The 21,395-nt window shown below is 53.8% G+C and overlaps 1 protein-coding gene across 2 annotated transcripts; it reads left to right on the top strand.

Annotated features, from left to right (window-relative positions):
- The first annotated feature begins 2,649 nt into the window (after positions 1 to 2,649).
- On the top strand, positions 2,650 to 14,683 carry PRELP (proline and arginine rich end leucine rich repeat protein). 2 transcript variants are annotated; one of them, XM_012758777.2, is made up of 3 exons: positions 2,650 to 2,791; positions 10,515 to 11,497; positions 14,220 to 14,683. In XM_012758777.2, exons 2-3 carry the CDS (start codon positions 10,531 to 10,533, stop codon positions 14,393 to 14,395), a joined length of 1,143 nt encoding a protein of 380 aa, XP_012614231.1. In that variant the 5' UTR covers positions 2,650 to 2,791; positions 10,515 to 10,530; the 3' UTR covers positions 14,396 to 14,683. The 2 variants fall into 2 exon arrangements, with proteins under 2 accessions (XP_012614231.1, XP_012614227.1); XM_012758773.2 differs by having other exon boundaries at positions 2,650 to 2,801.
- The last annotated feature ends 6,712 nt before the right edge of the window (positions 14,684 to 21,395 follow it).

The raw sequence follows: 21,395 nt of genomic DNA, 5'->3' as shown, positions 1-21,395 counted from the left end.
TTGGTTGAGATGACCTGACACCTTCCCCCCTTCTATAGTTGTCAATTTGTCCCAACTCACTCTCATTTCTCAGCAGCCACCTCTAGACCAGTCGCTGTGAACTCAAATGTCTTCAAGGACGGGCAGGACATGAGCAGGGCAGTCCAGGCCTAGACTCCAGGGTCAGACAGTAGAGATGGATGACAACTGTGTTGAGCTGCAAAGTGCTTTCCCTGCCTGAAGGTGTTCATATCCAATTAAAAAAAACAATGTTTCGAAATCTACCAGTAGGGTTTGGGAAGTGGGGAGGCACGGGAGAAACAAGATTGGCCATGAGTTGGTCATTGTTGAAGCTAGGTCTTAGGTGATGGGGTTATTAATACTATCCTGCATAAATGTGTATATGTTTTAAATTGTCCATGCTAAAAATTTTTTAAAAAATTTAATGTACCGTCAAAAAAACAAATTAGGTCCTTATGCCATACAGGTCCACAGGCCACCGGTTAGAAAACTCTACTCCAGGCCAGGCACGGTGGCTCACGCCTGTAATCCTAGCACTCTGGGAGGCCGAGGCGGGAGGATCGCTCAAGGTCAGGAGTTTGAGACCAGCCTGAGCAAGAGCGAGACCCCGTCTCTACTATAAATAGAAAGAAATTAATGGGCAAACTAAAAATATATAGAAAAAAATTAGCCGGGCATGGTGGCGCATGCCTGTAGTCCCAGCTACTCGGGAGGCTGAGGCAGGAGGATTGCTTGAGCCCAGGAGTTTGAGGTTGCTGTGAGTTAGGCTGATGCCACAGCACTCTAGCCCAGGCAATAGAGTGAAACTCTGTAAAAAAAAAAAAAAAAAAGAAAGAAAAAGAAAAGAAAACTCTACTCCGAACATTCCTGAATATCCTGCTGCTCATCTCTAGCCTTCCTTCCAGTTCCCTCTTCACAGCCTGGGACGGGGGAGACAAAAGGGAGGGAGGAATCCGTGCTGGTGTGGGGAGGACGGGGAAGCTGGTCACCACGCCCAGGAGCACAGACTCAGGCTGGGTCCCACACGAATGGACACGGGGGACACGCCTGCCGGCCCATACCCCTTACAGCCTGTCCATCCCCCCGCAACCTGCCCATCTCCCTGCACCTGGCTGTGCTTTGCTCGCCTTCCTGGCACCGCACCTGCCCACCCCACCACGCCAAGGGGAACAAGCACCTCAGGGACCGAGGTTCTGAGCTCTCAGCGGGCAGAGTCGGCCACACCCCACCTGGATGACAAATGCCGTGCACGCGTGGCTGGCACAGCCGCGGTCAATGCCAGTCTGGGCGGGAGCTTGCTGCTCTCCAGGGTGTGGAAGACGCAGGATTCGGGGTGGAAGCGGGTTGGGGACAGAAGGTGTGGGTTTTGCTTTTCCTCCTCCTTTTCTTAGGCTGATTACTATTCACCGTGATCCCTTTCCTGAACCCTAATATCTTCCCGGTCTATAAAGTGCTCTCCCATTTATGATATCGCTTAATCTTCCCAACCCTGTGAGGTCGATATCATAAATAAATTATAAATTTTATAAATGAGGAAGCTGAGGCTCCCCGTGATCAAGTGACTTGCCCAAGATCACATAGCTTGTGCGTGGCTGAGCTGAAGGCTGCTGATCCTAATTTCACAGTCTCTTATGCTACCGCATTTTGGGGATCTATGGGGGAGTCCCTTGTCATTGATCTCTGCAGCTCTCACGGTCCGACGACAGAGAAGCAAATGTCCCGAGTTTTCTAAGCAGTCGGCTAAGATGGCAGGGAGTTTCGCTGGGCTGCTGCAGCGTGCTGTGGTTTCCTAACTGCAGAGCATGGTCACAGGTAATGATGCTACCTGAATCGGTCTTCTGGGCTGTTGACGCGCCCAGGGGAAATCTGGACTTCCCATCACTTTGTGTGACGACCATGCCATCCCCGAATCTCACCTGAGTGTGACACGGAGGAGCTGAAAGAGGATACTACATTTGTCCACATGAGCTACAGACAGTGACTTTAGGTCTTACTTCAAATCTTAGTTCTGGCTTAACTTTGCTGTGCAACCCAGGCCAGATTTTCTTCCCTCTCTGGTCCTCAGGGCAGCCCTCTGGTGGCCAAACCAAAGTTATCTCCCATGCCAGCTGAATGCACAGTGAAACTGCACTCCCTTGCTAAACTCCACTCCTCCTGCAGAAGATGACTTAGTTAGGGAAGGGTTGTCACTGCTCAGAGAAGCATCCCCAACCCCTCACTGGCTTGGGAATTTAACACCAAAGGAGGGACAAGCATGACAAGCACGGCGATTGCTGGGAGGAATTAAACAGGCTAGTGCTAGATCCAGCCACCCAGCCCTGGCCTGTACAGAGGTTGCTTTTCATGCCTTTTTCCTCCGTTAATTTGGCTTGTTTTCCAAACATGGGTCAAACAATCCAACTCCAGCAGCAGCAGCAGCAGAAGGAAATGTTATTAAAAGTGAGTCCGTTAGTGGGCATGGTGTGTGGATGAAGTCTTTGGGAGTTTTGGCTGCCAAATAAAGACTTTATTGTTGTCATTTCTCCTTTCCCAAGCTCCCTCCCTCTCTCCTCTCCTCCCTCCCTCTCTGCTCTCATTCCCTCTTCCCCTCCCTCCCTAGGACCTGCCCCTCCCTCCCCCTAACCTAACCTCCCCACCCCAGTAGGATCTGGTGGAAGAAAAGTCGGGCAAACACAAGCACGCACGCACCACTGGGAGATCAGAGCCTCTAGCTGGCTCCTTGCTGCCGCAGCTCCGAGGAAGGGTGGGGGAGGAAGAGGAAGACTAAACCCAGAGTGGCGAGGAGAGGCAGGTGTGTGCAGGTAAGCCCAGTCGGGAGATGGGCAGGAGACTGGGAAGAGCCCTTCCTCCAGCAAGAGTCCTTCTGCTCTGTCCAGCCCAGCCCAGCTTGCCATCTAGTCTGTACCTTCTCCCTCCGTCCTTCCTCCCACCCTCTTCTCTCAAATGAGCTCAAGTTTAGCCTTCCTCATTTCTTTCCTTTTCAGTGTCTCTCTCTCCCTTCCTTTTTCATCACTCCGAACCCCTACATCTGCCAGCTGCCGAAGTTAAACTTTCCTGGAACAGATGTTTGTTGTAGCATAGAGAGTCATGTCGCACACAGTATTTCTACAGATCAGGTTTCCATAGAAACCGGACTCCGGAGCTCCTTTCTTTGCGCCTTTCACATACTGTCACACGTTGTCAAAGACACACACACTCCCACCCCCGGCCCATACAGCCTGGACTTTCACGACCACCACGGCACACGCACAAAATAAAGACATCCTGTGGATTCACCTCCACTCTGACACACAGACACAGAGATCAGATACCAGCACACACGCACGTGCACACACCCGCACACACACACACTCTCTCTGCATTTTGCCTCTCACCCGCTCACACGCCTCCCCAGCTATAACAGCAAAGAGAAAGTGCGTCTTCCCACGGAGGTGGCAGAGCCAGAAGAAAATCCTGTGTCCTAAGTGAGGCCAAGCAGGGCGGAGATGAGCAAGAGCAGGAGCTGGAGGGATTTCTTCGTTATTTAGAGCTTAATCGGGTAGGAGGGAGAGAAAAGTGGCTTTCCAACCTGCGCGGTATTTCAGCAGCTCTGAATTTCTGTCTCACTGGTCTACACCACTTGGCTTTTGGAGAGAAAGAGAGGAAGGTGACCCAGTTTCCAATCCTTGAAGGTCCCGATTCCTAGTTCTGGGGGCAGTTCGTTTTTTGTCCTGCAGGCAGGCAGCCAGAAAAATATTTTTCTTTGAAGCCATTCTGAAATGTTTCCAACCGTTGGCAAGGGGTCTTTTTGGCAGAGAAGAAAAAAGACAGTCGTTTCTTCAGCAGTCAGGGAGGGGAACACTGAAGGACACCCCCTCCCCAGCTCACCGACTCATTCCTCTCCAACAACAGAGAGGGTCTCTCCGCAGCGGGGCAGGTGTGGGCTAGATCCTCACAATCACCTGGGGCCGGGGAAGGAGCAGTGTGCAGCATTTTCTAAAGATACAGATGTCTTGACCCTCAATGCAGACCTTTTGAATCAAGACCCAGGAATCTACTTTAAGGGGATCCTGATGACCCACCAGAGCTTGAGAACCTGAGTCAGGGGCCTGAGAGAGACCTTTGCCATAATGTACGAGCCCAGGACTCCTGGTGGCATTCGCTGGGCAGAAGGACTGTGTGTTGTTTCCCAGGAAAGGAGCTCTGGAGTACCGCAAATAGGTCATCCCTTCCTGGGGGAGCGGGAGCGAGCGTCTGGGGGAACAGGGAAGATCTCCTGTGAGCTGTCTCCCCGTCCTCCTTGCAAGCACAGGCAGCCATATATATCACAGAGGAACATTCCAGAAGGAAAGGTCCCCTAAGACAGCTCCAAAGAGCTTCTGTTTCCTCTCACCTGCTAATCTGCCTGCCCCCAGGACCCCAGGAGCATGCACGGTGCGGGGCCCCTCCCCTGACCCTTCTAGATCCCCTTCCCGCCTGCCCGGCTGCTGTCCGTTGTGACGGGCTTTCCCAGCAGAGGAGCTGAGCGGCGGGTTCTCCACTCTGCTTCACCTCCCCAGCGGGCAGCCTCACTTGAGCATGTGGGTGAAGCATTTCAAGGCTGCAAGAGGCGAGAAAAACCAGGTGCAAAAGGTTGGGAGGAGAAGTCGTGGGTTACAGTGGAACTCCACGGCCAGGGAGGACTCGCACCTTCTCTGGCCAGTGTCCCCTCACTGCAGCAGGAAGGCACGGGGACCGGTGAGTGAACTGGAAGGGCAGGGTGAGCTTTCCCCGGTGGCTGGGGGCTTTCTAGAGTCTCTCCAATTCATAGATTCTGAGACCCGAGAGTGGTCTCAGAATGGTCTCAGCGTGGTCTCCTCTCCCACAACTGGGAGGAACTTGCTCCGTGTGCAAGAGCCAACACCCACCTGCGAGGATCCCTGCCTTCGGGCAGCAGGTGGGGCTGCCCGCCCCCAGGCTGACGGGAAAGAGACCCCCATTATTTTGAAATAATTTCAATAATCCCCTAACATTCACTGAGCACTCACTTTGCACACATTAACTCATTTGACCATCAAAACAATACGTTAGGAAGGTGATAGTGTGCCCATTTCACAGATGAGGAAACTGAGACCTTGCCCAAGGGTACCCAGCTAAGCAGCTGAAGAGTTGCAAGGTTGGGGCCTAGATCTATCACCACCCAAGGCATCAGATTCTTCTAGGCTTTCTTCAGGGGTTGGAGATGCTGGGGGAGGGAGACAGATACGGAGGTGGTGGGCTGCAGGCTGTCAGAGGAGAAGAGCCCTCTCAGCCTTGTTTCTTCCCCATCCCTCAGAATGGAAACCTTGCTCTTCTGGACTAGTGGCCTCAGGCCAGAAAATCCTCATTCTGTTTACACTTTGCCTTGTGGTAGACACTGGGGAGACAGATGGTCTCTCCATAATAGTGTTATATTTATTTTAAGCTTTTTTGATCCGTAGTGCATTTTAAAGCTGTTTATCACACTTGCTTTTGACAACTGGGTAAAGAACATAGGGGTGGGGAAGATTTTGTTATTCCCATTTTACAGATAAGGAAACTGAGGCACAGAGCAAGATCACATCACTAGGTAGTGGTGGAGGGGCTGAGGATCCTCGTCTTCTAACCGGCGTGCACCACGATGCTCTTCGCCCACTGCCCCAGGCAGGCTCACCTTCAAACCATTGCACCCCCCACCCCAGGAAAGAGCGGCGGCGGCAGCGCTGTGTTGAGTTCATCAGGCCCCCACCTGCCCCTCTGCCATCCCAGGGCCACACCAGCCTTCACGGGGCCCGTGAAAGGGTCTCAGGAAGCCTGCACGGGCTGGCTCCATCCTCTGCAACAAATGGGCAGAGACCACCTGATTCTCCCTGTCCCAACTTCCTTCCAGGCCACAGGGAGAGATAAAGGGAGTGGGGGGGGGGGTTCAGAAGTCTGGGTTTAGAACAGAGAGAAAGGAAGGAGGAGAGAGGGGCACCCCGCATCCACAGGCGAGGCTCTGGGGCAGGGGCAGCTCCTTCTGCACCTCGGGGCAGCTATCTGGGTGCAGCCAGGGAGGCCAAGGGGTGACCAACCAGATGGGAAATCAGATAAGAGGGAAGAATGCCAGGGCACAGTATGGAGTAACCCCAGTGCTAACCCTGCCTAGCCCCAGGAAACAAACTCAACCTCACTCCCAGCCCAACCCTAACCTCTCCATACAAGGCCAGGTATCCTTAAATAATACCTGCTCCTAATGACATGACAAATCCACCTGGACCTCAGCCCAGGCCTACCCTGAGCATAAACATTCCACCCGTCCTGGGTTCTGATCTTAAATGAATAAGGTAAATAGGGGAAAGGGCTATCTCACTTTAAAAAATCAAGGAGTCTCTCTAGAGAATCCACTCTTTTAAAAACAGTGAGTAAGTAAAGTCTCTTCCATTTGTAGAGATCGTATACTCTATAACTGCAGTCCCCAACCCCTGGCTGCAGACCAGTACTGTCTGTGGCCTGTTGGGAGCCGGCCGCACAGAGGGAGGTGAGCAGCAGGCCAGCAAGCGAAGCTTCATCTGTATTTACAGCCGCTCCCCAGCCCTCGCATTTCTGCCTGAGCGCCACCTCTGGTCAGGTCAGCAGTGGCATTGGATTCTCATAGGAGCCTGAGCCCTGCTGCAAACTGCTCACACCAGGGATCTAGGCTGCGGCTCCTCATGAGAATCTAACGCCTGGTGCTCTGAGGTGGAGCTGAGGTGGTGATGCCAGCCCTGGGGAGCAGCTGCAAATACAGATCACCACTAGCAGAGAGGTTTGGCTGCACAATAAATGTCATGCGCTTGAATCATCCCAAAACCATCGCCCTGTCCCCTGCCCATGGAAACATTGTCTTCCACGAAACCGGTCCCTGGTGCCCAAAAAGGTTGGGGGCCGCTGCTCTATAACATGCCTTCGCATGCATGATCTCACTGGATCCTCACACAGATGAGGAGTCTGGGGCAGAGAGTCAAAGCCAGGAGTCAAGCCCAGATCTGCAATAGTTGGAACTGGAATTTGGATTTTAAAACTCTTGGGAAATGTTTTTAATAATAAATGCAGGGAGTGAATTTTGGGTTGGGCAGAGCAACTGCTTTTCCCTTCCATGAAGCAGCAGCTTTTTGAGACTCATGTTGGAGAACAGGCTGCATGAAGCTGGTGGTTGCAGGTGGGCAAGAAGCATTCGCTGATGGAGCAGCGGCCAGAGCCCGGGAGGAAGCTGGGGGTGGGGAAGTGTGCTTGCAAACACACAAGAAATGTTTTAAACACACACATAGGACCTACCCTAAGAGAACTTATGATAGGACAGAAGGTTCTGGAAGGCAGGAACATAGCAAGTGTGGCTTTGGGGCTTTGTGGGAGGGACTATGACTCCCCTTGGAGACCAGGTAGCCTCAGTCGGTCACACGGATTCTGGCTCGGGGACTCGGGTCATCGCAGAGCATAACCAGCGAGAGGCTGTGCTGGGGAAACTCCTGCCCGCCCAGACGGCCCAGCTCCAGCAGGAAGGGGCGTCGCCCCATGAGAAGAGCCTTAGACATGAACGCTATTTCCTCGAGAGAAGCACTGGTGCTCACAGACCGGTTCTGATTCACCCTGGGGCGGAGGGAAGGGGAGTGGAAGAGATCTAGTTTCCCCACGGAACACACACGCCCAGGGAGCATTTCCTAGGGAACCTCCCTTAGGCTCTGGGAGGAGCCTGGCTAGCCCTGAGGTTTGGAATGCAAAAGGGTCAGAAGGACTAGTGGGAAGATAAGTTCCCAAATGGCCTGGCACGGATCGTGGGGTTGAGGACGGCCTGTGCTCGCTGTGGACGGGAAGGGGCAGGCCGTCAGCCTGCCGGTGGTGCTCTGACCCACCCGCCCACTGCCATCCCTGACAATGGAGACCAGGGTCATCCACGCACTGAGCCGCTGAGTAAACCCACCGCCTGCAGAGGCCAGAGTCCCTGTGCCTCACCCAGCAGGCTTCTGCCCAAAGCTCTGGGGAAGCTTCACTTCCTTAACTTGGTGTCCGGTATATGCTTTTGGCAACCAGTGCAAGGAAGGGAAACAGGGAAACCCTGGCCCGTGCTGGGAGCCTCCTTGGGGCAGGGCTTCTCGCAGCATGAAGCATTCCTTGCTTATTTCCAGGCTTCTGGGGGATTAGAAAACAAAGAAATTTTGTAAAATAAATAATCAAGGTCACAAAAAGTGGGGCTTTCAAAAAATGTTTGCTTTTAGGGTACTAATGCTTTAACCACCCCTTAATTTGCATGCAACATGACTGCTCTTTTTCCAAGAAAATTATAAGACTTATAAAATGTTAATTCATAGTTCAGCAAGTGGAGTCCTGCCAACAAGGGTCAAGTTTAAAGTTTTACAATGAACATCTTCTCTTTTTAATCCTTTCGGCATATCCTCGAGACTCTTATATCCACAACTAGAGGGAAAAGCCACAAATCTAACCGCAAGGTCCTTTGTGACAGGAGGCGGGGAGGTTGGGAAGGGGGGACAGCCTTGCAGACCCCCCCGGGAGAGGCCTGCCTGGGAAGAAACCACCTTAGAGGGAGCTGGAGAAGTACAGGCTGCAGGACAGTCTCTGCCCCTCCCACCTCCTCCCCATCCCTAGTATACTGCACCAGGGCTCACACTCAAACACACACACACACACACACACACACACACACATAGGATATGTGGATACGAGCTTGCTTCGCGTGCAGGACGGGAGAACTTGCATGCTGGGGGTGCAGGGTATGTGTGTGTGTGTGTAAAGAGTGTGGCACGACGCCCTCCACCCATCCAGGCCTGAGTTCTGCCTCTTTTCTGTCTCTAGTCACATTCAGCCACTCCTGAGCATCCGGCCCAGGACTCAGCAGCTGGTCAGGGCTTTCTGTTGTCTTTCTTCGGTCAAAGCTGGGCCCTAGGTCCAACAGGGAGAGAGTCTAAGCTGGTGTGGCCTCAGAGACAAGGTGGGAGAGGACAGGGGGCCTGACTCCCAGGCAGTGATCATGGAAGCTGGGGTTCAGATGGAAGCTGGGGACATACTCCAGCCCGCTCCATCTCGGAGCACCCCAAGCAGCCTGCATCCCCAGTGTGTCCAGACCTGGGCTGGGGGAACAATGGTGAGGAAGAGGCAAGGAAGGCCAGATGAAGTAACGTGGGAACGGGGACCCTGGCTGGAGACCAGAGGGCGTGTCACAGGGAGGATGGCCCTCCAGAGCGGAAGGTACAGGGCAGCCCTCCCTCCACCCTTCCCAGCCCAGCCCAGGGGAGGAAGCCATGGAGCTGCCATTGCCTGTCTGCAGCCCTGGCTCCACTGATGTTCCTCCACCTTCAATTCAACTCAGGCCACATGGCCCCATCCGAGGGGTCACCAGGGCCAATGGGAAGGGCAGCCCCAGAGCATTCTTCAGCTTCCCATTCCGACATCACTGAAGCAAGCAGGAAGTTCTCCTTGATACCCTCCCTCAATACCACCAACTCCAAAGGATAAGGGGAGCAGCAATACCAGGTCAAAAGAAAGGAAAGTGTGTTTTCCACATCTTTCTATCCCTTCCCTGTTTGTATCCCTTCCCTATTTTCCTGGGAGCCTCCACATCTGGGGAGAAATTCTTGGCGTATCTCCTGATGGCAAAGACCAGCGTTCTCTGAGCCAAGTGCAGGGGTGAGGGGAGGGGAGGCCCAGAGCATGTGGGAGCAGGAGTGGGTGCAAGGGTGTCTGCAGCACTTCGCTTCCTTCCCAAAATGTGCATGGGCTCCACTCTGGAAGGCAGGAGGCCTTGCTTTTCACTCTGGGGTCTGCTGTTCAATAGCTTCTGGGCCTTGACAAACCACTTCTTCCCTCCAGTCCTCAGTTTTTGTAAACAGTAGGTTCTGGACTGGATCAGTGGATTTCAAACCACTTTTAGCAATACAACATTTTTTCAAATAAATGCTTTAGCTAAACCTCAAAATATAAGATTAAAAAAAAAAAAAAAAAAACAGAGCTGCTCAGTTTGGCCCAGGAGTGGGTTGAGTTTACACCGGGGCCATTCCTCTGTCTCTCCCCTGTGGGAGGGCTCACAGACATGAAGGCACACCTTGAAAGCCACCATGGCATGGGATATCTAAGGACCCGTCCAGATTTGACACCCCGGGACCCTATGGTTCATATATCCTGACATCCCTCTTATAAGACAGAGCTGATAATCTCATGCCACACATGGGAAGACTGAAGACCAGAGAGGTTAAGGGTCTTCCCCAATAAGTCCCAGGACTCCTGATTCACAGCCCAATGTGCTTCCCTCCCAGGACAGTGCCCCCTCATCAGAGCAGGCTTAATTAATATATTGAGTGGTTCAGCCTCTGGACAGGGAATCCAGAGCCTCAAGCCTTGTTACTCCCTCACTTGCTGGGTTCAGGCAAGCAAGGAGATGCTTCTACAAGTCCCTGAGCTCCACCCGTCTCCCCTGGAGCTAGTCCTGGCAACTCCAGCTGCAAAGACATGACATCCAGTTACTGAGGGTCAGAAGGCTAATGACCTCCCGTGTTTCCTCCCTATAGGCGCATCACCTAGATCATGAGGTCACCCCTCTGCTGGCTCCTCCCACTTCTCATCTTGGCCTCAGAGGCCCAAGGCCAGGCAACAAGACGACCAAGACCCGGCACTGGGCCCAGGCGCAGACCCAGGCCCAGGCCCACACCTGCCTTTCCTCAGCCCCATGAACCAGCAGAGCCTACAGACCTGCCTCCCCCTCTCCCTCCGGGCCCTCCATCGGTCTTCCCGGACTGTCCTCGAGAATGCTTCTGCCCTCCGGATTTCCCGTCTGCCCTCTACTGTGACAGCCGCAACCTGCGCAAGGTCCCCGTCATCCCATCCCGCATCCATTACCTCTATCTGCAAAACAACTTCATCACTGAGCTCCCAGTGGAGTCCTTCAGGAATGCCACGGGCTTGAGATGGATCAACCTGGACAACAACCGGATCCGCAAGCTAGACCAGAGGGTGCTGGAGAAACTCCCCAGCCTGGTGTTCCTCTACATGGAGAAGAACCAGCTCCAAGAGGTCCCCTCGGCCCTGCCCCGGAACCTGGAGCAGCTGAGGCTGAGCCAAAACCAGATATCCAGAATCCCCCCCGGCGTGTTCAGCAAGCTGGAGAACCTGGTGCTCCTGGATCTGCAGCACAACAAGCTGAGTGACGGCGTCTTCAAGCCCGACACCTTCCACGGCCTCAAGAACCTCATGCAGCTCAACCTGGCCCACAACATCCTAAGAAAGATGCCACCCAAGGTCCCCCCAGCCATCCACCAGCTCTACCTGGACAGCAACAAGATCGATACCATCCCCAGTGGATACTTCAAGGGCTTCCCCAACCTTGCCTTCATTCGGCTCAACTACAACCAGCTGTCGGACAGGGGCATCCCCAAGAACTCCTTCAACATCTCCAACCTGCTCGTGCTCCACCTGTCACACAATAAGATCAGCAGCGTGCCTGCCATCAGCAACAATCTGGAGCACCTGTACCTCAACAACAACAGCATCGAGAGTGAGTGGGGGTGGGGCAGGGGAGAGGCACAAGGAGGGGGGTGGGAGCTTTTACTGCCCCCACCCTTTTATAGAAACCTGGAGAGGGGAGGTGCCCACTTTGGTTGGCACCGGACTTCAAATCTTGGCATTACTGTGTGTGTGACCTTGGAAAGATATTTGACCTCTCTGGAAAGTTTCCTCATCTGTAAAATGAAAATGGTAATAATATCTTCTACCACAAAGTTGGTATGAGGATGCAATAGTTTAATACGGATAAAGTGCCCAGAGTACCACACTTGGAGGGTAATAGGCTTTCTTCCTCCAACCATTCTCATCAGCCCCGGCTTCTTTGGCCTCTGGATCCGTAGGTAGGGTAGACATGGAATATAGTCCTGGACATTCTCCTAAAAGCTGAGACATTTAAATGTCCATCTTGAAATGTCCTGGGCCAGCCCACTGCAGAAGCCTGCAGCTATGGGAGGACACTTCTTCCCAAGTCTGAGCCTAGGCTTTGAAGAGTCTCTAAAAGCTGTAGCCAGAAAAACAGCTATAAACTTAAGGGTAGATAACTGGTAAACATGTGGCAGCCAGAAAAAAAACAAAAACTGTATGCTAGCGCTTTCTGGATCTATCTGGAAGGTTGCAATGGCTAGTTGCATTGAAGGGAGAATTTGCCTAAGTCACAGTTACAGGGTCCTGGGCTTGGAGTACTGATTGCTACCCAGGAGAGGAGGCTGGGAGTCACAGTTTCACTCTAAACAAAAGTGTCAACTCTGAGCAGAGCATCGGCAGGAAAGTTTAGAAATGAAATAATATTTTCTGGTCCTTGAAAAATAATCAGGCTATATTCACACAAGGAATGCAGCAGCTGAGGGGATGAAAGGGATCCAGGGAAAAGAGAAGAATCCCTTAGAACAATATTAGAGGATCATTAGGTTCCAAGCCAAAGAATGAGAAGAAAGATTGTTGAATTTTCTGCCGTCTTGAAACAAATGGATGAGAGAACAGGCCTGTTCACTCATCTGGGATAATTACAAGAAGGGGGGGGGGATATTTTTAAAATCTTGTAAGAAACAAATTCAGGAAAAGGGAAAAACTATCTAATTTTACCCTGCAGGTAGCACATTAGGATGGAACACATCACCCCCAGGAAGCGTGTAGGCTGACAATACAGACAGGAAGTATACCTCAATTGATAAATGGCTGACAGGTCTCTGCCAGGCTGCAGAAGAACAGATTGCTCAGGGACAGCCGAGCCCGCTGAGGTTGAAGTCAGAACAATCATGCCCCACCCACGTGTGTCCACCCCCCATCCAGCCTGTCTCCTGTGTCCTTGACACACAGGACGGGCTGAGTAGGACTGAGGTCAGGGGAATGATTAAGTTCTTAGCAATGACCATAATGCGGGCACCTGTACTGTCCTTTACATTTCGCAAAATGCCTTTGCTGACATTCTCCCACCTGACGCGCGGGGGCAGGCATCGCTCTCACCATGTCACAGACCGGGGGTCTGAGCATCAGGGTGGTCAGTCGGCGGCTCAAAGTCACAAAGCCATAAGGGAAAATTCACCTGTGTCAGGGCTTTTCTCCTCCAATGATGGGCGAGGAAGACGACAATAACAACAATGAAGATGACTCCTCCTCTGTCTCCTCCTTCTCCAAAGATGATAAATGACGCCAGGGTTAGGGAGAATTAAAAAATCCATTTGGAAGCTGACAAACCTGATGCCATCCAACAAGAAGTGAAGGAGAAAATAGGATCTCAGGCCCTGGACACTTTAGAATCAACAGGCTCATCATGTCCCTGGGGCCCCTGAGTTCTTCCCAAGCCCCCTTTCCTCTTCCTGCCATTCCTATTTCATTAACCATCTCCGTCCATCCTTACGCCCTCACATCCAATTCACAGGAACACCTCCAGAGTAATTCTCGCATCCACCTGCTGGCTTCAGATCTCATCTAACTCTGTTGCTTCTCCACACTGTAGCTAGATTCTCCTTCTACAGTACACACCTGATCATAGGGATCTCTAAGGACCCTTCTAGATTTAATGCCCCATGATCTTATGGCTCATATAATCTAACATCACTCTCACAAAGACAGTCCTGCTCAATGCCATTCCTCAGACCGCACATCAAAGCCCTGATGTTTAGCTAAAGAGTATTTGAAAACCTACCACAATTTGGCCATAACTTACCTTCCCAGCTTACCCTCCTCCATACATCATATTGTACTATTACTATTTCCAGATTCTGCCACAAGCAGAATTTTGGCCTCTACAACTTCATTTAAACCTGTCTATCAGAACACCATCCCCCAGGTCTCTACCTGTGGTAACCCTACCTAGCCTTAAAGCTCCAGCCCAAAGGTTACTTCTAATTCTCCAGAGTAAATGTGCAATAACAATTGATCAATTCCAACTTTTTTGTTTTTAAGACAGGGGGTCTCCATCTTGCTCAGGCTGGTCTCGAACTTCTGAGCTCAAGTGATCCGCCCACCTGGGCCTCCCACAGTGCTAGGATTACAGGCGTGAGCCAATGCACCCCGCCCAATTCCAACTTAATTCATGTTGCAAGTGTAAACCAAGCCTGGAGGTCAGGGCAGCTCATCTATAGTCACACATTCCCAAAGTCAGCCAGTTCCAGAGAGAAGAAGTCTACATTCCTTACTCTTGGTTGTCCCCCCACCCCCATTCTCCTTCCTCATCTTCGCCTCCAGCTGACTTTCCCCTCCTTTGTCCACAGAAATCAACGGGACCCAGATCTGCCCCAACAACTTAGTCGCCTTCCATGACTTCTCCTCGGATCTGCAGAACGTGCCACACCTGCGCTACCTGCGGCTGGATGGGAACTACGTGAAGCCGCCGATCCCACTGGACCTCATGATGTGCTTCCGCCTGCTGCAGTCCGTGGTCATCTAGGCCATCCTCTGCCGCCGGATCTCCTCTGACCGCACTTGAAGGCTGGGGCCCAGGCGCCTGTGCCCACCGTTCGTTTTCTCTATCTCCTTTCCTTGCTCCCAGCTTTGCCTCTCTTACCCCACCTTCCTGAGGCAGGGAAACGCCACAAACTCTGTTGCAGCCTCTGGAGCGAGACTTCCCGGGGCTCGGTTTGGTCCCACCCAATTCAAAGACACCCAGTGCACACCCAAACTTCTGGCCTTCTGTGGTCTCCCTTTGCTCCAGAAACACAGATGTGTGTCTAAAGACTTCATGCCCTGCTCTCCCTTCTCCACCCGCTGCCCCCGGGGGTAAATCTGGGCCTTGCACTGACATCAGATCTTGGTCCTGGCCAACGAGCAGAAGATGGTCAGGGCCGCCCAGAAGTGGTTTGGGAAGTCCGGCTGGAGACTCCTCCATCCTGGGCAGCTCTGGCTCGAAGAGGCCGAGAAGCCCAGTTCTCCTAGGCCACGGATCCCTTCTTCCAATCCTGCTGCTCCACCGCCCCGGGCACCAGACATGGCCCTGGCTCTTCAGGAAGGAAGCGTGGGGGAATCACAGGGGGTGGGGGCAGAGGGTCAGGGTCCCCGCGAAGGCCTGCATCCGCTGGCGGCCCTTCACCGGGACGAGCCTCCCCCCAGCCCCGGGGGGACGCGGCACCCGGCCTCCTGGCCGGGCCTGGGCCGGGAACAGCCGAGGGGGAGAAGGATGGCGCAAGGAACCAGCAATCGGCGGGGAGGGCCAGAGTCCCGGGGTGGAGATGCGTCCCTCAGCCTCGGTGAGCCTGAGGCCTAAGGAACCGAGTCCCCAGGGGAGGTCGAGGGGCACCTGCCCCGCCCCCGCCGCCTGTCAGCGTGGTGGCCCGGTCACTTCCGGGAGAAACCGGAAGGAGAGGGTGGCGGAGCACTGGAAATCTCCCAGAAGCCTCTTCCGCATCGACACTCGGCCCCGCCTCTCACGCAGCCGCGTCAGCGACACCTGGTGGCCGGCGGGGCGACGGCTGGCTCCAGTCTTCCTCCTCGCCCTCTCCGGGGTTCCCGCTGGGACTCGCCTGGGCCCCGCGTCCCTGTCCTCTAGGGTCCAAAGGCAAGAGGGCGCGGAGGCTGGGGCTCCTCCCCGGCGAGCGTGAGCTCGCGTGGCAAGGCCAGGGGAGGGTACGGGCGGCGCCCTCTCGCCGTGCGGCCTCGCCGGCCTTCTGCCTCAGCTCCCGCGTCTGCGCACCAGGGGGCGGAGGAGGTGCTCCGCCAGGTCCCTCCGGCTCTCCTGTTCTGAGTCTGCGGCCCCTCGCCTTAAATCGCACTTGAAGGCAGAAAAAGCCCTAAACATCATCCTGTTCCCCGGCAGTAATTTATTCCCTGTATGCCCTGGCCCTGCCCCTGAGGCTCCCCGCCCGCCTGGCCTGGCCCAGGTGAGCCGCTTGGCAGGTCTCCGAGCAGAAGCCGGCCGGGCCGCCTCGCTCTCGCTTTCCCCTGCGGCTTCCTGTAAGGCATGCTGCTCCTCCTCAGCCCTCCGAATGTGTAGCTTGCTTAGTGGGAGGCGTAGGGGGGTGGGTGTTCTAGAAATGAGTAAGATAGAGCTCAACCCCAAGTTAGGATGAGAAAAGTTCCCGAGGTCGTTGAGAAACTGGGTTAAGCTGGGTTCCTAACTCCAAGAAATTCCCATTATACTTTTTCTCACCTTTCTCTTCTGCTAATGATAGAAAGTAGGGCCCATTCCATTATAGCCTCCTTCCCCCGTGCTCCACTACCATTGCCTCCTTCTTCCTAGCTGCCGCGGGTTTCTCCAAGCCTCCTGCTTAAAGTCAGTCTGCTATTTTGGCTGCAAGCAACCTGGTGCTATGGCCTGGATATGCCCCCCTTCCGCACCTTAGTCACACCTTGCGACCTCAGCCCCCGTGATGCGGACCCCTGGGGAACACAGCTTCTGTGGCTCTCCAGAGGGGAGGGGTCATGCCCCTGTCTGCTAACCCAGCTGTTTTGTTTTAGCAGCAACTCAATCACCATCATCCCATTGCCCCATCTAGAATATGTCTGCTCCCTCCATTGCTCTCTGCAGCTGTAAGCCAGAGGGGATTAGAGTTAAATTCGATTCCCAGGCACACCTCACCCCAACACACCCACAATGTGCCATTTTCCCTTGGGTTTAAGAAAGCCCCCTCCCCCACACACAAGTTCATTCCCTCGGTGCTGTTGGCCTCTACATGCACAGGTGTGTGAGTAGGCATGTGTGTGTGTTCTCTGCACGTGTATCTGTTCTCTCTTGAAGACCATGTTACCTTCGTGAAACAACCTTCACATCTCAACACGCTTCACAGCAGAGTAAATAAAGTAGTATGAAAAACACCCTGCTTGCACTCGACAGTGTGAACAGGTCAAGAATAACACCGTAAAGTCACCTTGCCACCCACCTCTGCGTCCTTCACCTCTCACTTGCTCTGAGAACATGAGTGGAGAAAGTGTCCTATTCTTAAGAAATTCCAAGGAAAACTATACCAGAGCCTTTTTCTTAGAGAATTTCTCCAAAAGTAACAACCCTCATGAGAAATTATTCCTAAAGTCAGACCAGAAATCTGACAGCTACCTTTGAAGCCCAAAGTCCCAGGTTCTTTGAACCCACAGATAATAAATTGTCAAGGGTCTCCCAGATGCTCAGTACTGAGACACACATAGAAACACCCAAAACAGTTGTCTTTCCCAACCCAGCAAAGCTTGCAGACTAACTGGGGAGATGCAGTGTGCACACGAAACAGTGGAAGAGCTGTATTGAGGGCAGAGAACAAAGGACCGAATCATCTGGAATGGTCCACAGAAGTTCACAGAAGGGCTAGAGCAGGGTAACCCAGAATCTCTCTTCAGAGGGAAGATTAGTTCCAGAAGTGGGATTCATGATCCTCCCGGCCTGCGCCATCTTCCTTGGGATGAAGACTGCCAGATGATGCCCTCACCCCTCCCACCTGCCTAGCAAACACCCGCTTCCACTCAGCACGTGTTCGGTGGACATTGACCGTATGCCAGGTTCCCAGCTAAGATTCGAGGTCTGGTCATATACACCCCGTGCCCTTGAGGACTTCATAACTTGGCAAAGGGGGAGAAAAATCCATGCACTGATACTTCAACGTCTTAAGTGTTTGTAATAATGCTGTGTACAGGCAGCACAGGGGAGAGGGCTTCTACCTCTGCCCGGGGAAACCAGAAAGGCTCCTGACATGTGAGCTGCCGCTTAAGAGATGATTCCCATTTTGCCAGGTGGGAGAAGGAAAAAAACCAAGCACATAACCAGGAGGGGAAATAGCACGCACAAAGAGGTGGGAGGGTGTGGAATCTACCCTGTGGAGCGGGGTGTCTGAAAAAGAGGAGAGGGTCGTGTTCCGGCCATGGAGCATTGTGGCTACAAACCCTCAGCAGGGAATATACCCATGTCCTCCAAAAAGCAGGAGGGTTCCTGGACTTCCCTGTGCCTTTCTCTCCCCTGTTCATGAGCAGGGCAGCAACAGGCTTGGCTGGCCAGACTTCTGTCCCCACTGCCTGCCACCTCCAATCCATCAACATGCCTTGTGCCTCTCCTAATGAGCAGTTAGGGTTAGGACGCCTCCCCCACCTCCTGCGCCCTTGCCAGGTTCTGGGAGAACCGAGCTGCCTGGAACAACAGCCTGCTGGGGACACGTTTTCCCCGAAGCTCACCCGTACACATCCACGGACACTCCCTGAAACCCGTGGGGACAAGAGTGTGTGACCTGCCAGCTTGGGACAGTGAGAGTAGAAATCGGGAGAGGTGCAGGACAAGAGCCTGTGTCCGGGCAGGAGTGTGGGGCGCAGGTATGCTGGGAAGGGCCCGTTGTGGGGGCGGGGCACGGCAGCAGAGCAGGGACGGCAGGACTGTGTGAGCCACTGAGAGCGAGGGGATGGCATTTGCACTTTTCGCAGTAAGAAGCGGTGTGGGGTCAGAGAGGGAGATGCCCAGGCTGGCTGCAGGGACAGAGGGACCTGGCCACGGAGCCCAGGCTGTGGAGAGAAAGGGAGGAGCACAGCCCGCCAAATGTGCCACCTGCCTCCTGGGCGCCCTCCAGGCTCCAGGACTGTCTTTCCTTCCACCTGGCAGAGACCCTGATGGTGTCTCTCCCCAGACGGGGGCTGCCAGAGCGCAGGACCATGACTTGCTCTGGTGACCAGGCTTTGGGGCTGGGGGAAGCCCCCGCCCACACCAGCTGGCGCCCCCGGGAAGACTGCAGGCCAGGCGCAGCCGCTTCTGCCTGGCTCTTAGGTCTGCCCCTCACCTGGCCTGCCAGGGCAGCGGTGAGTTCTGCCGAGGCCATCTGCTCTGGCGGCCTGGAGGGCTCGGGACTCCTCCGGATGAGGCTGAAAGGGGGAGGGGCACATGAACAAAGGAAAACCCTCTGGCCTGACAGCAGATCTAGGCACCGGCCCAGGCCCTGTGTGACCTTGAGCATGTCACCTCGCCTCTCTGGGCCTCAGTTTCTTCATCTGTTCAATAGGGGGTTTGGATTAGCTGACCTTTAGGGGGCGTTGAGGCTGGGATTCAGTGTCTGGTCAGTGGGGAGGAGTGGGGAGCAAGGAGCATGACTGAAGGACCCGGGCAGATGTGGGGTGCAGCCTGGCAGAATCCGGGGAGGCATCTCAGCCTCCCTGCCTCCTGCCTTCAGCGAGGACCTGCCGAGGCACCAGGGAAAGGGGAGTCTCTCAGTTGGCCTCCGTAACTGTGGGTTCCACATCCATGGATTGATTCAACCAACCGCAGATAAAAAATAGTCAGGAAAAATATTCCACAAAGTTCCCAAAAGCAAAACTTGAATTTGCCGCATGCCAAGTGTGCTGTTGAATCCACACGAGCAGAGTGCTGTGTAGACATTGCATCAGGCATTGTACAGGATCTAGAGATGATTCGAAGTATACGGGAGGCTGGAGGGTAGGTTTATGCAAATGCTGTGCCACTCAGGCTTCCATGGACTTGGGGGTCTGAGGGGTGGGGGAAGGAACATGTCCCAGCCCCCTGAGGACCCTACACGCTGTCTTCCAGTGCTTATGCTCAGGATGTCCCTTTCCTTTCCTCCTCCTTTAGCCTCCTCGTGATCTTGTCTGTGAACTTGAAAGTGGCTACCTCCTCCTCCATTCACCTTCTCCTTGAACCACCCAGGCCTTCAGACCTTCCCTCCGGCGATTTTGCTCAATGATGGTCCCTGTGCTGGGGCTCTGGGTGGGGCTGGGGGGCTCGCTGGGGTACCTGACTTCAGCCTCTTTTCATCTTTGGGTTCTAGCTATGAAGCCCAAGCCTTATCGCTCTCTGGCTGGAGAAAAGAGCTAGAAGGGCAAACTCTGTACCTCCACAAACCCCCACTGCAGCCTTCTCTGAGTGCTCAGAATCTGAGGGTGGGGTGCCTCCCTTGGGGTGGGCACTGCCTGGCCTCAGAGATGTGGCCTTCTCTGGAGGGTGGGCCAGGAAGAGAGAGAGGTAGCCAACAAAGAGGAGAGCCAGCAGGAGGTGGGGGGCCGGGGTGGAGGAAGAGAGCAGGAATGGGGAATGGGCAAAGGGACCTCCCAACCCAAGGAAGGAGGAGGGGAAACAGCAGGCCTTCAGGGAGAATGAGCAGTCTGATTGGCCACAGGCCTCTCCCTCCCCAGCACCCACTGCCTAATCCAGGCCCCAATTCCAACCCCAGAGTCTGTGCATCTCTGGAAGCTGCCAGGGTCCATTCAGGAACCAAAAGCCTTAAAGAGGTAAGGTCCAAGGTTTGGGGCCTTAGGCCCATCGGGATGCAAATAAGGGGAAAGAGTTGAGGGCTGGGCAGGGAGAATGAAGAGAGTTTAGGCCTCTGGCCAGAGAGCTGGAAATCTTCTGGGTGGACAGTAAACTCTACCTTAGGGATTTTTTTTTTTAATTATGTCATTTTGGAGTGAGGTATGGGAGTGGGAGGCTAGGTGAAGAGACACCTCTTACCACTGTGGGGGCTTGCCCCCTTTGCCCATCTGGAATTAAGACACGGGAAGGAGCTACTGGCGACTTGTGCAGCTGGCTTTGGGGAGAGCTGCGTTGCCAGACAGACGCTGGGTGTGACGGTGCACACGCTCGTGCTTGGCTGCCTCAACGTCACACCACACGCATTTCTTGATCCGTCTGTACATATGTAGATGAACCACATGAACATTTACACTCAAGTGCACATTACATATGTACATAGTCAGTTACCTGTGCACACAGACATCCGTCTAAGCAACTTTCTGGGTGTGCACACACTCCCACAACCACACACAAAGAACTCTCCTATCTGTGACCATCTGTTTCTAAGGAGCTTCGTTTATGAGTGTATTTTAGAAACTAACATTCCTTTTTATGTTGTATGTCAGTTTGTAAGTCCGTGTCTCCCAAATGGACCAGGTGTTCCTGGGAAGAGCTGTGCCTTATCCATTCTGTGCCCCCAGAGACGAGTCCAATGCCTGGGACTTATAGACACCCCATCCGTACATGTCGGTTTAGCAAATGCATGAATGAATGATCTTTTAAAACAAACCCACAAGACTTCCCCGATGTTGAAGTTTCTTGAAACCTAGTTTGGTGGCTAGCAGTCACATTCTGAATGTGTGGTTGTGCAAGAGAGACCATCTGTGTGCACGCACGATGAGAGCCTGGTTCGTAGGAGAGTGTGTAGACAAGGGGACCTTCCCGTGTCTGTTGAGATGAGTGAGCCAGCCTCTGCCGGCTGTGTGCGGGTGGCTGTGCGAGTGACGTCAGTGTGTGGGTGACATGTCAAAAGACTCTGGGGCGGGGGGAGGGCATGACTGTGGGGGGCGCTGGTAGGAGATGGCCCCTAGACCTAGTCCCAGCCTGCAGGGAGCTTGCACAGGAGCCAAGGCACTGAGCGTGTGTGTGTGTGTCTGCCAGTGTGGGGGTTGAGGAGTGGGGAAAGTGTGGGCTGTTCCCACAACACTCTGGAGAGCTGCCCCCTTCCTCCTGCCACCCCCAGGACCCC

This window comes from Microcebus murinus, chromosome 23 (assembly GCF_040939455.1).
Source record: "Microcebus murinus isolate Inina chromosome 23, M.murinus_Inina_mat1.0, whole genome shotgun sequence".
Taxonomy (NCBI): Eukaryota; Metazoa; Chordata; class Mammalia; order Primates; family Cheirogaleidae; genus Microcebus; species Microcebus murinus.
The sequence above is the reverse complement of the archived record's forward strand: the minus strand, read 5'-3'. Positions and strand labels throughout refer to the sequence as shown.

Bases quoted from the DNA above. Each gene is read 5' to 3' on its own strand.
- PRELP (XM_012758777.2), top strand. From the start codon at position 10,531: ATGAGGTCACCCCTCTGCTGGCTCCTCCCACTTCTCATCTTGGCCTCA. The intron at 11,498-14,219 runs GTGAGTGGGGGT...CTTTGTCCACAG, and splicing joins CAACAACAACAGCATCGAGA to AAATCAACGGGACCCAGATC.